We start from the raw sequence: 17,398 nt of genomic DNA on the forward strand, positions 1-17,398 counted from the left end.
CCATGGGGGGCTACACGGGGAGAAGGCTATCCTGTATGGGGCTATTACTATCTGTACTGCACAGGGGGATTAGTACTATAAGGGGGAGCACAGGGGGGATTATTACTATGGGGGGGCACTGGGGGATTATTACTATGGGGATAGAGCACAGGGGGATTATTACTATGGGGGGAGCACAGGGGGGATTATTACTATGGGGGAGAACAGGTGGGATTATTACTATGGGGATAGAGCACAGGGGGATTATTACTATGGGGGAGCACAACGGGGATTATTACTATGGGGGAGAACAGGTGGGATTAATACTATGGGGATAGAGCACAGGGGGATTATTACTATGGGGGGAGAACAGGTGGGATTATTACTATGGGGATAGAGCACAGGGGGATTATTACTATGGGGGGAGCACAGGGGGGATTATTACTATGGGGCAGAGCACAGGGAGGGATTATTACTATGGGGGGAAGCACAGGGGGATTATTACTATATGGGGGCACAGCAGGGGATCCTACATACAGGGGGCAACCCACATACCTACTGACTTCACTACACATGACACAAAAAAGTGGAAGTTGTTGTAAAAGTGCGGAGCCTAAGATGTTTGTCTGGCAGGTTCAGAAGAGATGTGTCAGGAACCGGACAGCAGGACAAGACAACACAGTGAGCCCTAAGCTCAGCCCCGCCCACTGTCCTCTACCTATTTGCCACAATCCGCCCTAAGATGGCGGCGAGCAACTGGGCTTCAGTCCCTGCACTGGCTAGGTGGGACACAAGGACAAGACAGACAGACAAAACACAATAAAGAATGGTCGACAGTCCGGGTCACAACAATCGGGCAGCAAAAGTACAAAATCACAATCCAAAGGCAAGGTCAAACAGGCAGTATGGTCAGGGGCAGGCAGCAAGCAGGAAAGGTCAGAAATACAAAGCAGAGTCAGAATAGCAAACACAGAACCAGGCAGAGACAAGCTCAATATCCCGCCAAGATATCCCAGACTGAGGTAGTTATATAGGAGGCCAGGGTTCTGATCCAGAACATAATTGGACCATCCCCCTGAACTCCAAGCACAGACAGCTGAGAACAAAACAGATCCACTGGCAGGAAGACCTGTCAGTCACAGCAGAACCAAAACACAGATTAACCCTGACATGGGCAGACAGAACTCAGCAGGTAAAGTCGGGTGTGTCTCTCAAGGTGAGCAAATAACCAGTGTTCACACACTACAAAACAAAACACAGAAACAGAATGCAAAAAAATCAGCACCTTCTCGGCCGCACAGCATGAGCAGAGGGACGCATGACGCTCCGCAAAGATACCATCCTGACAGTACCCCCCCTTTTATGAGGGGCCTCAGGACCCTCACCAGACGAACCAGACCTTGGAGGAAACAGACCTCTTACAATACATGTCTCAACATCGCTAGAGATCTCATCGTCCGTCTCCCATTCATCAGAATCAGACTCCAAGTGATTGACAACTGGTCTCCTGACAGATCTCCCATAACCGCTCAAATCGGTACCAGACACAGAGCCAATTTCAGCATTACATGAAGACACAGATATGGCACAATCACCAGGATATACAGAGCCAATTTCCACCTTACACAAATCAGCAGACTTGGTATCCTCGGCGGGACACACACTAACTACACCCACCTGGGCGCCCAGATGACCCTCCTGGTAGTCACCTGGACGCTGATGATCTGGCCTCGAGGGACGCTTGGCACAAAAGCTGATGTAGTGTCCACTTTCGCCACAATAAAAACAGAGTCCATTCCTTCTTCTGTGTTCTTTGCGGGCCAGGGATCTATTAATTTTGCCCAGTTCCGGAGGTTCCTCCAGGGTGACCAGAGGACAAGTTATAGAAGGCAAAGGTTTAGAGGGGACAGAGGAAGGAACATCAATGACACAGGGGTGGTCATGGCATGGTCTATTTTCATTATGATCCCTTAGCGTGCGATTGATAAAAATCGCCAGGGAAATGGCCTCTTCAAAGGAGCTAGGGGTGGGGTGACTAACCCAAGCTTCTTTAAATGTCAGATATGTGTTCAGGTCCCCTGCACACTTGTCAGGCTCCTTGAGCGTGACCACTGGGGTGTCAGGAGTGGTAGCTGGTAGCTGCTGGGCTAATAACTGAACTTGCTTGGCCAGCTCAGAAACGAGGGCCGCAAGACCCTCAAAGTGGGCAGACAACTCCTGTGCTGAGTCCATACTAGCCTCAGGTAAGGAGTAAAAAATTTTTAGGCCGGATATTCTGTCAGGAACCGGACAGCAGGACAAGACAACACAGTGAGCCCTAAGCTCAGCCCCGCCCACTGTCCTCTACCTACTTGCCACAATCCGCCCTAAGATGGCGGCGAGCAACTGGGCGTCAGTCCCTGTACTGGCTAGGTGGGACACAAGGACAAGACAGACAGACAAAACACAATAAAGAATGGTCGACAGTCCGGGTCACAACAATCGGGCAGCAAAAGTACAAAATCACAATCCAAAGGCAAGGTCAAAAAACAGGCAATATGGTCAGGGGCAGGCAGCAAGCAGGAAAGGTCAGAAATACAAAGCAGAGTCAGAATAAACAGAGCAAGAATAGCAAACACAGAACCAGGCAGAGACAAGCTCAATATCCGGCCAAGATATCCCAGACTGAGGTAGTTATATAGGAGGCCAGGGTTCTGATCCAGAACATAATTGGACCATCCCCCTGAACTCCAAGCACAGACAGCTGAGAACAAAACAGATCCACTGGCAGGAAGACCTGTCAGTCACAGCAGAACCAAAACACAGATTAACCCTGACATGGGCAGACAGAACTCAGCAGGTAAAGTCGGGTGTGTCTCTCAAGGTGAGCAAATAACCAGTGTTCACACACTACAAAACAAAACACAGAAACAGAATGCAAAAAAATCAGCACCTTCTCGGCCGCACAGCATGAGCAGAGGGACGCATGACGCTCCGCAAAGATACCATCCTGACAAGATGAATTGTAGCTGCAAGAAATCATCATGGAGGCCTGGGCCAGAAGGAAAGGAAAAGAGAAGTGACGCCTCAGATCCAAGAAGACGTCACCTGTAAGTAACGGAATTACTTTTTTTTTTTGGGGGGGGGGGGGGGGGGGGGGCGCTTCTAGCAAGATTCGCCCTGTAGTCCAAATTACCTAGAAACGGCCCTGCAGGAACCAATAAGTAAAAATTTGCCAACAGACAAAGGATAAAACGTAATGTTTACCAAGGCTGGGTTCACACTACGTTTGCGTGTATCGGTTTTGATTTGTTTTTCCATTGATTTTCGTTAAAAAAAAAAAAAAAGGATCAAAACTGATGTTTTTTTAAACGGACACAAAAATGAGGTAGACTGCGTTTTTGTGTCCAATAAAAAAAAGGATCTGTTTTGATTAGTTTTTTTTTTATAGTGGAAGTCAATAGAAAAACGGATCAACACGGTTTCACACAAATGCATCTGTTTTTTTTTCATCCGTTTTTTACAAGCCTTAGACTAGTTGTAGTGAACAGTAGTGTTTTTCTCAAATGTGTTAGTTTTGGTCTAATCACATACATAACACATTGTTATCATACCACGTAATAGTGCTGATGTCTAGTAAACAGCAATAGTGTTTTTCTCAGATGTGCTATTTTTGTTCTGTATTATTCACAGGTGTCCTGTTTTCAGCTGACGAGTTTCTTCTGACAGATAATTCAGGGTTTACCAGGAAACTTAATTACATTCCACAATTGGAAGATTAGGAGATACAGTAATACCTCTGTTCTCGAACACAATCGGTTCTGGAATGCTGTTCCAAAACTGAGCACTTCCAGAACCGAGCTGTGTGTTCCCATAGAGAACAATGTTAATGTCTTTCATTGGTCCATGGGTCAGGTGCAGAGCGCCTAGCCCAAAGAGTGTAAAGATTAGCAGTAAGCAGTGGTGCATCTTGTACCACTACTTACTGTAAATGAGTATGGCGAACACTTGTTTAGAGCAGGGATTCCTGTCATTATGACAGGAATCCCTGCTCCTTTACACTGTGTTTCACGCAGCGGAGGCAGAGAGAGAGAGGCAGGAGTAGACAGCAGTTTGAACTTGCCGTGCCGGCCTTTTTTCTTCCTGCTGCGGAGGGACAGCTACTCCAGCCTGCCCCAGCTCCCTGGACCCCTCTCCGGGCCCCTTGCGCCCTTGCTCAGGCAGCCCTCCCCACAGCTAATCCTGCAGCTGCCGGTGCTTTCCCCGGGCTGCCTCTCTCTCTGCTTCAACTGTGAGAACACACACGTAAAGTATGGATTCCCCACATTTTGATGGGAATCCCCGCTCCTGTAACCTTAGTGTTCCTAAACACCTCAATAGCTGTCCAGCTGACAGTTACCTCCCCTGTTTTTGTTTAGATATCGAACAATGTTCAAGTACCAAACAAAAGTTTAAGGGGAAATTCTTTTTGAATACCAAAGTGAAGGTATTATTGTATACTGATGCAGAATATTGTAGAAATGGTAATATAATAGAGGTCCACTTCTAAGTCAACAATAAAGTGCCATGTGCCTAAACTGGGTTCCACTAGCAGTGACCCAATTGCCATCTAACTCCGTGATCACCATATATTTTTGGATGTTCCGCAATGTTTAGAAATTGGTGAAATAACCAAAGCTAAAAAAAATATAAAAAAAATAAGTGCTAGACCAGTGCTTCTCAAACTGTGAGGCGGGCCTCACCAGTGAGGCGCCCCCTAGTTGTTGGTGAGGCCCAGCTGAGGAGCCAGTTTTCACAAAAGTTACTATAATCTACACAGTCATTTTGCAGTTTGAAAAAATATCCATTTTAGCAACATTATTCATTTTTTTAGTACTTGCTTTATTAGTATATAGAGCTTGGGAGATGGGTGAATAGTAGCCCTAGCATTATTTACAGCTTTTAAATAGACTTTCACCACAGATGGTGGTCAATGTGGTGAGGCCCAGGCATTGCCTTGGTCTTTTGGGTGAGGCTCCAGTAGAAAAAGTTTGAGAAGCACTGTGCTAGACAATAACTAGCAGAACAGTAAAAGATAGTCATGTGCTCAACACCAAAAGTAAGTCTACACACTAGGTACAGGTATATCATCTAAGCTGGCTTAGGCTGGGTTCACACTGCGTTTTTGCAGTTTAATGTATCTGTTTTTAAATGGCTACTTTTAAGGGGTCTTGGCAAGACCCAGCCCTGTCTATATAAGGTCTCATAGCTGATAATGTATATAAGAGCAAAAATTAGGCCCGGTTCCGGCACAGGGATGAGAGGAAGATAGAGAGCAAGCTCCCACTCACCACTCCTAATATCCGCAATTCCTTACCGTCTAGCCACACAAAAATTATCCCCGACACATCCTCTGACCAGTCAGGACCAGGCACATGGACTGCTACGTTACTCGGTCCTCAAAACGCCAACCGTTTGGCAACAGATAGACCACGCTGAGCCCAAGATGGCCGTCGTGCCTCTTTCTCCATCACAGATGTCAGCGTCAGACATTACTAGGGGACAAAAACATACCACATCGCTACCACAGGTCCCACTGTGTCAAGATGACCTTCAACAGTCGTCTCAAATCCCTCTTACTCAACTGCCTTCAGGTAGACAAGAGGGGTGTCATAAATAATGCAACACATTGACCATAAGCTGTCTCAGTAGCCGAACACCTGGCACCAGAACTGAAAGAGACTGAAAGATTACAACACTCTCGGCCTCTCTACAACTTCTCCAAACAGAAGTAGCTCAACAATATATGAGAGTGGGTGATTTAGAGTACAGGGTCCAACATATAGAGGATTCAACATCTGAATCGCACAACCAGCTGCAAAGTCTGATAAAAGACAACATAATTTTGCGCAACCAAATAATCGTTCACAGCGTAATAATTTACGCATGGTAGGACTGCCATTGGCTATTTACCCCCAACAATTGCAACAGCTATGTGAACATGAACTTCTGGAGGCGCTAGGTATCCCTGTATGTGTAGGGTAGAGCGGGCACATAGATTAGGACCCACTCCTCATGTTCTAGACCAGTGTTTCTCAATTCCAGTCCTCAAGACCCACCAACAGGTCATGTTTTGTGGAAATCCCATACAATGAACACCTGTGGCAGTTACTGGTGCACTGACTATAATTGTATCACCTGTGAAATCCTCAGGATATGACCTGTTGGTGGGTCTTGAGGACTGGAGTTGAGAAACACTGTTCTAGACCAAAATAGTCAGTGGATGGAGCGTCCACGATAAGTTATTATGAGATATCTAGACTTTAAAGGGGTATTCCCCCCAAAATTATTTTTGCATTAATACGTTGCCCACCCGTAGCTTTCCATCTTTCCAATATAAAGTTATTGTGGATTCTGCACAGTTTTGCTGTTATCTAGAAGCACTCACCCCCACCATTTGCTTAGAATCATCAGCACTAGCCCCGCCCCCCGCATTTCACTCGCGCCAACCCCCCCCCCCCCCCCCCCCCCCCCCGATCTCACCTGGTGTCCGCACCCCTCCCGCAGTCCGCACTAGTCCCACCCCCTGCATTTCACTCGCAACAATCCCCCCCCCCCCGATCTCAACTGGTGCCCGCACCCCTCCCGCGCCCGGCCGCAGTCCGCACTAGCCCCGCCCCCCGCATCTCACCCGCAGCAACCCCCCCTCATCTCACCTGGTGCCTGCACCCCTCGCGCGCCTGGTCTGCACTAGCCCCGCCCCCCGCATCTCAGCCGCGGTCCGCACTAGCCCTGTCCCCCGCATCTCACCAAACCCCCCCCAGATCACACCTAGTGCCCGCACCCCTCCCGCGCTCGGCCACGGTCCGCACTAATCCCGTCCCCCGCATCTCACCTGCAGGAACCCCCGCATCTCACCGAACCCCAAACCCCCCCCCCCCCCAGATCTCACCTAGTGCCCGCACCCCTCACACGGCAATCCCCGCCCCGCGTGACTTGCGGCTCACCTGTGCCCCCCCCTCTTCACTCAACTGTCACCTGGTGGCTGGCCGCGGTCCCCCCCGCATCTCACCCAGTGCCCGCAGCCTCTCTCCTATGCAACTCATTCAACTCCGCTATGTCACTCATTCAACTTAGCTATGTCACTCATTCAACTCCGCTATGCAACTCACTCAACTCAGCTATATCTTGTGGATATCAGCTCTGCTACATCATGGACCAATCAGGCATAAGCATTGCATGATGGGAGATGTAGTTTTCTGGTCAGCGCCATGTTGGATCTAGTTCGGCTTTTTAAAAAACTTGTAACTATGGAACAGAAGCAGCTAGAAAGACGTGAGACGGCTCAAAATTCTCAGGGGGACTTGGTGAGTAAGACTAGCTAGGTTTGGGAGCATTTTATTTTTTTGGCTCTTGGGGGGGGAATACCCCTTTAACCCCTTAGCGACCCATGACGTATCTAATACGTCATGGCGCCGCGGGGGGTGTTCAGAGCGGGGTCCCGCCGGGACCCCGCTCTGAACGGCGCTGATCCCGGCTGACACGTGCAGCCGGGCAGTGCCTCTGTTAGCCGGCGCGGGTCCCGTTGCCGCGCCGGCTAATTAAGCACTTCAATGCAGCTGTCAAACCTGACAGCTGCATTGAAGTGCTTTATGCACACTATCCCTGGTGTCTAGTGGGTCGGATCTCCCCCCCGCGATGCGATCACGGGGGGGAGATCCGTTCTTCTGCCCGTGCCGGGCCTCAGCGTCGGAATGACGCTGATCCCGACTCGGCAGTAGATTGCTATGGCCTGCAGCAGGCCATAGCAATCTATGACCAATCTCATGGATCTTTGCTGTGTATATACACAGCAATGATCTCTATGAGAGATCATTGCTGTGTATATACAAGCCCCCCAGGGGGGCTTCTAGTGTATGTAAAAAAAAAGTAAAAAAGTGTTTTTATTAATAAAAAATCCCCTCCCCTAATAAAAGTCCAAATCACCCCCCTTTTCCCATTTTATAAATATAAATTAATAAATAAATAAATAAACATATTTAGTATCGCCGCGCACGTAATCGCCCGAACTATTAATTAATCACATTCCTGATCTCGCACGGTAAACGGCGTCAGCGCAAAAAAATCCCAAAGTGCAAAATTGCGCATTTTTGGTCGCATCAAATCCAGAAAAAATGTAATAAAAAGCGATCAAAAAGTCGTATATGCGCAATCAAGGTACCGGTAGAAAGAACGCATCATGGCGCAAAAACTGAAACCTCACACAGCCCCATAGACCAAAGGATAAAAGCGCTATAAGCCTGGGAATGGAGCGATTTTAAGTGACATATATTTGTTAACAATGGTTTGAATTTTTTACAGGCCATCCGATACAATATAAGTTATACATGTTATACAATATAAGTTATACATGTTATATATCATAGTAATCGTAACGACTTGAGGAACATGCATAACAAGTCAGTTTTACCATAGGGCGAACGGCGTAAATGCAAAAGTCCCCGAAATCAAAACAAATTCGTTTTTTTTTTTCAATTTGACAGCGCAAATGATTTTTTTCCGGTTTCACAACATATTTTATGGAAAAATTATGCCTGTAATTGCAAAGTACCATTGGTTTCGCAAAAAATAAGCGCTCATATACGTCTCTAGGTGAAAAAATGCAAGCGCTATGGACTTTTAAACATAAAATGGAAAAAGCAAAAGCGCAAAAACGAAAATTGGCTTGGACCTTAAGGGGTTAACGACAAAAGAAAAAAAATCAAGCCATGAGGAGGAAATAACTGCCTGTACAGCTCAGAGACAGAATTGTGTGAAGGCACAGATCTGAAGAAGGGGACAAAAAATGTCTAAAGCGTTAAAATTTGTAACAACCAGACCTCTACCTGGAGTTGGCTGCACCACCACACTAATGGGAGGAGGAGGGTCTTGGTAAGACATGTGACCCACAACCCTCTAGCTGAGCTCCAGAGATCCTGTGTGTCTGATCCCTGTAGGCAACACATGGAGCTAGGACTGGAGAGCTTCCTTGTGCCATAGGGCAATAGTGGGGCATAGAGGATCTCCCAGTCCTGTATAGAAGAGCACTGCAGTCTGCCTCTCCCCTAGTAACATGACAGATAACAGAGAACAATACCGCACACTCATCTCTATGAGACTATATGACAACATTCCCCGTCATCGCTTTCCCCCTGGGTATACTAACATGGCGGCTCCCGCACCAATCAACAGCCACCCCGGGAGCGCGCACGGCCCCGCCCTCCCGCGCACGCACACGTGTAGAGGACGCGCTCGAGCTGGTGTGCGTGCTCGCTCCTCGGTTCTGCTCGGTTCTGCTCCAGGTCGGTGATTCGGCGCTCTGATCATCATGACCTCGACCGGCGGCGGAGAGTTCGGCAACCCCCTGAGGAAATTCAAGCTGGTCTTCCTGGGGGAGCAGAGCGGTGAGTGAGCGGCGCCCGGCCACCACGGGAGTGGTTATAGGGAGACGGCGGAGGCCTGCGGGCCGACAGGATGGGCCGGACACCGGGGACAGGTGCCTGCCTGCAGCTGCGTGCCTTCATGGCATCCCGGCTGGTTATTATAGCTGTAGAATGATCAGGTCCTGCCCCAGCTGTCAGGTGTGACGTCATGGTGCGTGACGTCATCGCTCTAGATCACTATATATGTGTATGGAGAAGCCGGGCCTGCTAGTAGCCATCATGGTGTCCTCCTGGCTGGTGATGTGAGGAGCTGCTGTCACTATTCACAGCTGTCATCTTCCTCATCCTCCAGGAGATAGAGAGGTCAGGCCTCCTGTCACAGCTGCCACCAGATGGGTATAACACGTGGGGTAAGGGCGGCACTGGCCCGATCATAGGGGGACATTGGAGGGCGCTATACAAGTGAAACTGGAGACCTGTCCCCTATGTTGTGGAGATAACTTAGAATCCCAGAATAACTAGATAGCAAGTCTTAGCTGGCCGTTCCTCCAAGCCCTATCCTCAGGACTAGCAGGTGGTAGGGGGTCCAACTCATGCCAGCTCCAAAATGGGGGCCTGACATTCCCGGCAGAATGCAATGATGGTGACCTCCGCTTCATTTATTCTCTATGAGAGCCGCAGTACAGTGTTGGGCTATCCTCTGCAGCTCCCATAGACAATGTGTGCATGGGTGACCACCTATCTGTTGTCCAGATTGTGGATGGGGTCAGTGATCAGTGACCCCCTGCGATCACTTATCTGCTCTCCTAAGCACAGGGTATAGTTTGTTTCCTTTTAGCCAATGATGTATCCTGCCCTTCTGTGGTAATCTCCCACCTTGCTTGTTGTATGAGGCAATGGACCACTACAGCTGTCACTTAGTAGCAGAAGGAAGTGGTCGGGGGGAACTTAACTGGTTAGGAAACACCGAGTGGTCACTTGGCATCAAGGTACTTAAAGTGACTGTACCACCAGGCCCAGGCTGAAGCACTGGAGCAGGGCCGACCCACCCTTAGAGGGAAGAAACCCCATCCCCTCCATGACGTTACTCCATTAGAATCAATGGAACCCTTTCATAGAGGTTCTAGCGTTTCATCCCACTAAGGGTGGGTCGGCCCACCTCCAGTGCTTCAGCCTGGGCCCGATGGTACAGTCACTTTAAGAGATGTTTCCACAGTTATTGACTCTTTTACTTGAATGAATGAATGAATATGGATATCAGTATGTTTAAATAGCTTCCTTGGCACCTATAGGTCGCTGTCAGGAGTTTGGTTGGAGGTCTGTAGTGCTGACAGATTCCCTTTGAAGTGATCCAATGTCAGATTCAGGGGTGTCAAACTCAGGCCCTCCAGCTGTTGCAAAACTATAAATCCCATCATGCCTGGGCAGCCAAAGCTTTAGCTGTCCAGGCGTGATGCGAATTGTAGTTTTGCAACAGCGGGAGAGCTGTTCCCCATCCCTGGTATATGACATAGTGTGGGGACTCTCCGTGTATATAAACTGTGTATAGACAGCATCAGACATACAGCAGTGTCCACTCACCTGCCTCCCTTAATTGGGTGTTCACATCTCAACTAACATTGCTGAACTTGTAGGGCTCGTCATGTTAACTATCTTTGCAAATGTGCCTCCTCCTCCTAATATGCTGCTTTTTTACTCCCCTTGTTGACAGTTGGATGTGTATGTTACCGACCACCACTAACCTGCTCTAAAAACCATTGACTGGCTGGTGTATATATAGCTAGAATGTGGATGTATGAGAAACATTGTGTGTGTTCTATCTATCTATCACATATACAGTGGGGCCTTGGATTACGAGCATAATTCGTTCCGGGCCGTGCTTGTAATCCAAATCCACTCTTAAAGGGAATATACCATCAGGCCTGGGCTGAAGCACTGGAGGCAGGCTGACCCACTCCCAGTAGGAGGAAACCCCTGCCCCGTTATGATATGGCTCCATTGATTCTAATGAAGCAGTGTCATAGAGGGACGGGGGTTTCCTTTTACTGGGGATGGGTCGGCCCACCTACAGTGCTTCAGCCCAGGCCTGATGGTACAATCCCCTTAAACCAAAGCAAATTTTCCCAAAAGAAATCACTGATATGCAGACAATTGGTTCCACACCCCCAAAATAATGATTTTTATTCTGAATAACATGTAGAAAAGATGAAACAAACAATGAGAAACAGCTGAATATGTCATATTATACGTTACCGAACAGTATAGCAATCAGCATGTGGAGGATAATGTATATTTAAGTGACTGTACCACCAGGCCCAGGCAGAAGCACTGGAGGCGGGCCGACACCCCCTTAGTGGGAAGAAACCCCAGCCCCTCCATGATGTGACTGTTAGTATCAATGGAACCCTATCATAGAAGGGCTAGGGTTTCCTCCCACTAAGGGTGGGTCGGCCCACCTCCAGTGCTTCTGCCTGGGCCTGGTGGTACAGTCACTTTAAAGAGTCACTGTCGTGTTTTTTTTTTTTTTTTTTTTGCAGAAATCAATAGTCCAGGCGATTTTAAGAAACTTTGTAATTGGGTTTATTAGCCAAATCTGCCATTATCTGCATGTAAAAAGCCTTTTCCCAGGTCCCCCCCTCCTTCCTCTTTTTCATCCACTCTGAAAAATCTGAAAATTGTGACTTGTTGCAGGAGTCGTCCCCTGTCTGCTCTAGGGAGAGGGGAGAGGGGAGGGGGGAGGGGGGAGGGGGGAGGAGGAAGGAGGGAGTTAGCCAGCAGCAGAAAGCAGATAACAGAGGATTACAGGCACGGAGCTGGGTGACAGCTGTAATCTGAGCTCAGACAGGTCACTGGTGACTGTCACAGGAGATATCCCGTGAGGGATTTGTAGATTAACTCTTTGTTGTCCTGTTTTGGTCTTTTCTTTAGCTCTCTCCATAGGAGAACAATGAAGACAGGGGGGAGAGCTTCAAACTGCTTTTTCATGATAAAAATGCATTTTTCGGATAATAAACCCAATTACAAAGTTTCTTAAAATCGCCTGGACTATTGATTTCTGCAAAAAAAAATTCACGACAGTGACACTTTAAGTGCATAAACCTGAAAGTACAGCAACAGCTTGTAGATACAGGATCGAGCTGTAGATCCCCATAATGCAGTAGTGTAGTACAACAGGCTAGAATAGAGAAGCAAGGCTGCTGTCAGAGGTCTGTGTGGTCACATGACAGCAATGGGGAATGGGTGTGTGCTCAGCATGGACCAATCAGGAAGTGAGAATCACAGAGCTTTGCAGGAGGACATTGACAAACTTTATATACAGCCGTTTGAATGGCTGAGTGTGTATGCAGGCACATTATAGCAGCAGTGTGTATAGCTGAGTGTGAGTGCAGGCACATTATAGCAGGAATGGAGAGGATGGGAAACACAAGGGCTGACAGAGACTGCAGGGAGCATGAAGGAATGAGCAGGGCAGATTTGGGCACATAAATGCAGCACACTCTGTCCGGGGAGAGAGGAGTTACAGCTATGGAGAGATTACCTCCACAGTCCTGTCCCCTCATGCAAGCCCCAGCCTGAAGTGGATCTGCTATTATTTGGAAGGTGAGGGAGTCTTCCTGGGTCAAAGTACAGGGCTGTAGACCCTGTTATGCAGACCATGCCGCTCCCCCTCCCACCCAGTACAGGGAGCTCTTAAATCAAAGCAATGCTCTTAAACCAAGTTACAATTTTGGAAAACTGGGAGATATTCTTGCAAAATGCTCTTAAACCAAGTTACCCAAGGTACCACCGTGCCGTGTGTGTGTGTGTATATATGTGTATATATATATATATATATATATATATATATATATATATATATATATATATATATATATATATATATACACACACACACCAGCTAGTCCACTGCTTTTAGAACAGAGTGGTGGTCTGTAACCTTGACAACCAACGGTCAAGAATAGGAGGAAAAAAACAGCTTATCAGGAGGAGATAAATTTATTGATATACTGTATAACTATATTAGCTGAGATGAGAATAGCCCTTTAACCTACTTATTTGGCCAAGAGGAATGGGCCCGTTTCTGGTTCATCCTGCTTGGGGTTCTGTTTGTGGATTAATGAAATATGAATGTCAATGAAGTTTGTATAGAAGTTATCCAGCACACAGTAATGAAGAGTCAGCATCAGAGACAGTAGCAGTAATTCAGCCGGAGTAACACCATATTAAGAGTCATCTGTGAATCTTCTCCTTCCAGAAGTATAACGCTGGCTTCACATGCAGCTTTAGGCTGGGTTCACACTACGTATATTTCAGTCAGTATTGTGGTCCTCATATTGCAACCAAAACCAGGAGTGGATTAAAAACACAGAAAGGATCTGTTCACACAATGTTGTAATTGAGTGGATGGCCGCCATATAACAATAAATAACTGCCATTATTTCAATATAACAGCTGTTGTTTTAAAATAACAGCAAATATTTGCCATTAAAGGACAACTCCGGCGGGACCCCCCCCCCCCAAAAAAAAAACCACAGACACCATACTCACCATCCCTCCGGTGATGATCGCCACTCCATTCGCCCGCCGTCCGCCTCCCCGTCACCTGCCTCCGCCGTCCAGCGATGTCTCTTGCTTCCGGGTCCATGAGAGAGAAAAGGCTGCCGGTGCGCTTGCGCACCGGCAGCCTTTTCATTGGCTGGAGCGCATCACATGGCTTCCAGCAAGCTCAGCCAATCAGGGCTGAGCAAGCTGGAAGCCATGTGATGCGCTCCAGCCAATGAAAAGGCTGCTGGTGCGCATGTGCACCAGCAGCCTTTTCTCTCCCATTCACTCTCAATGAAGACGCCGAGGAGGAAGAAGACCCGGACCGCCCCCCAGCTCTGACGTCACTCGACACCAGAGAAGAGGACCGTGACGACCGTAATAGGTAATGTATATAATCTTTAACTTCCGGGGTGGGGGGTCGGGGGTCGGAAAGTGGGGGAAGGGGGCCAGACCGGGTATTTAACCACATTACAAAGTTATATAACTTTGTAATGTGTGTTAAATAAGCCAAAAAAAATTTTCGCCGGAGTTGTCCTTTAAATGGCAGCCATCCACTCAATTTCATCATTGTGTGAACAGATCCTTTCTGTGTTTTTAATCCACTCCTGGTTTTGGTTGCAATATGAGGACCACAATACTGACTGAAATATACGTAGTGTGAACCCAGCCTTACAATGCCGTTATCCGCAAGCAGAGAAAAGCATCTGAAAGTGACAGGACAACGTGTGGCGGTTTTGCTACTTAGTAATTGACAGCAGGGACAATATCCGTGTGTGAACCAGCCTAGAGATGTATGTGTATGTCTGATGAGCACACCAAGGGATTAGGTACGGGGTACTGACCCCCACCTTTACATACATAACAATCATTTATCTGGAGCAGTACCTTAAATCCATTAGATAGGGGCAGGGGTCAAGGTCCCCCTAAGACCCTTTCACTACTTGTAATTATTCCTATCACAGAAACATTATTGCCTTAAAATTTGATGGGAGTAATATGAAAACACTTGTATCTTCACCTGTGCGCTGAAATATTGTGTAGTGTCAGAACACCAAGTAAAAGCGAACCTAAACACATAGCAGAAAGCTGCGTACAAAGGCCCAGATTTACTGCTGTAATTCAAAAGAATTCTGGCGCAAGTTCATGTGGTCTGTAATGTCCATTCCAGGGACAGTTATTTTCAGCGAGGGTCTCATTGGTTGGTCCTTTACCAATCTGCTTGTACTGCTGTGTATAATATGGCTTTCTTGTATATTGGGCTTTAGCGGGGTACCCTTTTATGCCTCCTCCCCTGTTGGCTGTCTCTCTTGAATACAGGGAAGCAGCTGTTCATTTCTGCCTTATTCACAGATATCTTGGTGGTTTCTCTTCAATGTCACACTAAGCACAGTCGCACCTGCAGTAGTTTTGACTGGGAGACAGAAGAGAGAAAAAACCTGGTGTTGGAAATGTTTAAAGGGGTAGTGCGGTGCTAAACATTTATTTACAAAATAACACACATTACAAAGTTATACAACTTTGTAATGTGTGTTATGTATGTGAATGGCCCCCTTACCAGTGTTTCCCCCCACCCAGGCTAGGCCCGGAAGTGTTGGTGCATTATACTTACCGCATTCGTGTCGACCCCCGTCCGCCATCTTTTGACAATGACGTCGTCTTCGGGAGGCCGGTCGAACCGCTCCATCCGTCCCTCATGCCGGCACCCCTAACCCTAACCTTTGCGGATCCACAAAAAACGGATTAAAAAAACGGAACAATACGGATGCAAAACGGATGATTTTTTTGTGGATTGCGGATGAAAATTAGAGGGTCCAGATTTTCATCCAGGAAAATATACTCACGTTTGAATGTGGCCTTGAGGGTACAAACACACAGGACGTGTACGCAGCGAGACTCGCTGCGTATCCCGTCCCTGTGTAGTCAATGGCGACAAAATCGCAGCAGGGATGAACATCCCTGCTGCGAGTTTGTCTGCAGCCCGCCCTTTAAACCCCCTGGCCGCCGGAGCGTATACTTTACTTGATCCGGCGGTTCCCGGTGTCTTGAGCAAGCCGGAGCGGGGACCAGGTAAAGTATATGTTCCAGCCAGCCGCCGCCCGCAGCCTACTTAACACATCCTGCAGCCCCGATCGTCCCCACGGCTAGCTGATTTCACCCCCCCCCCCCCACCAACCGCGATCGAGAAACTCGCTGTGTATACGTCCTGTGTGTTTGTACCCTTAAGGTAAAATCCAACAGCCAATACATCCAGCTAGCTTCCCGGGGATTTCCCAGCTTCCTTAGTGGTCTATCCATGTGCATTCTTTGTAAGCACTCCTTCTTATGTTTATGCGTATGTTTGCATAGGTGTGCTTTCAGTGATGCCAAATGCATCATCAACCTAAATGACAATGAGAAATGCAGGGGGTCAAATGATAAAGAAGCACCTTCCCCCAAGATATAATGCCGAATGTCCTCTGTGTTCCTGCAGTGTCATCCATGACACATGGAGTCATGTGATCCCCAGTCAGCAAGTCACATGTTCTCACCATATGTAGACAGGATGTCAGTCTGTCCTATAAATGAAAGGATTACACCCTCTAGAGCCCTTCTGGCAGTTTAAACCCTTAAGGACGGGGCCCATTTTCGTTTTTGCGTTTTCGTTTTTTCCTCCCATATGAGCCCTTATTTTTTGCGTCACTAATTGTACTTTGCAATTACAGGCTGAATTTTTGCATTTGGTACACTACGAAACCAGAAAAAAATTCAAAGTGTGGTGAAATTGAAAAAAAAAAAACACATTTCTTTTATTTGGGGGAACTGTGTTTTTACGCCATTCGCCCTGGGGTAAAACTGACTTGTTATGCATGTTCCTCAAGTCGTTACGATTAAAACGATATATAACATGTATAACTTACATTGTATCTGATGGCCTATAAAAAATTCAAACCATTGTTAACAAATATACGTTCCTTAAAATCGCTCCATTCCCAGGCTTATAGCGCTTTTATTCTTGGGGCTATGGGGCTGTGTCAGGTGTCATTTTTTGCGCCATGATGTGTTCTTTCTATCGGTACCTTGATTGCGCATATACGACTTTTTGATCGCTTTTTATTACAACTTTTCTGGATTTGATGCAACCAAATATGTGCAATTTTGCACTTTGGGATTTTTTTTGTGCTGACGCCGTTTACCGTGCGAGATCAGGAATGTGATTAATAGTTCAGGTGATTACGCACGCGGCGATAGCAAACATGTTTATTTATTTATTTGTTTACTTTTATTTAAAACCTGGGAAAAGGGGGGTGATTCTGACTTTTATTAGGGGAGGCGGCTTTTTACTATAAACAACACTTTTTTTTTTTTTTTTTTTTTTTACTTATACTAGAAGCCCCCCTAGGGGACTTCTAGTAAATATACTTTGATCTCTCATTGAGATCTTTGCTGTATAGATATACAGCAAAGATCAATGATAGGCACTCGTTTACTTCCGGCTGCTGCAGCCGGAAGTAAAC

The 17,398-nt window shown here is 47.2% G+C and overlaps 1 protein-coding gene across 2 annotated transcripts in view; it reads left to right on the forward strand.

Annotated features, from left to right (window-relative positions):
• The first annotated feature begins 9,221 nt into the window (after positions 1-9,221).
• RAB41 (RAB41, member RAS oncogene family) overlaps positions 9,222-17,398 on the forward strand; it is a 31,829-nt gene continuing 23,652 nt past the window's right edge. For both annotated transcript variants that reach the window (XM_069943504.1, XM_069943505.1), the window contains exon 1: positions 9,222-9,380. In XM_069943504.1, the coding sequence (XP_069799605.1) occupies positions 9,305-9,380 (76 nt within the window). In that variant the 5' untranslated portion in view covers positions 9,222-9,304. The remainder of the gene's footprint in view (positions 9,381-17,398) is intronic.

The sequence above is a fragment of the Dendropsophus ebraccatus genome, chromosome 10 (genome assembly GCF_027789765.1).
Source record: "Dendropsophus ebraccatus isolate aDenEbr1 chromosome 10, aDenEbr1.pat, whole genome shotgun sequence".
Classification (NCBI taxonomy): domain Eukaryota; kingdom Metazoa; phylum Chordata; class Amphibia; order Anura; family Hylidae; genus Dendropsophus; species Dendropsophus ebraccatus.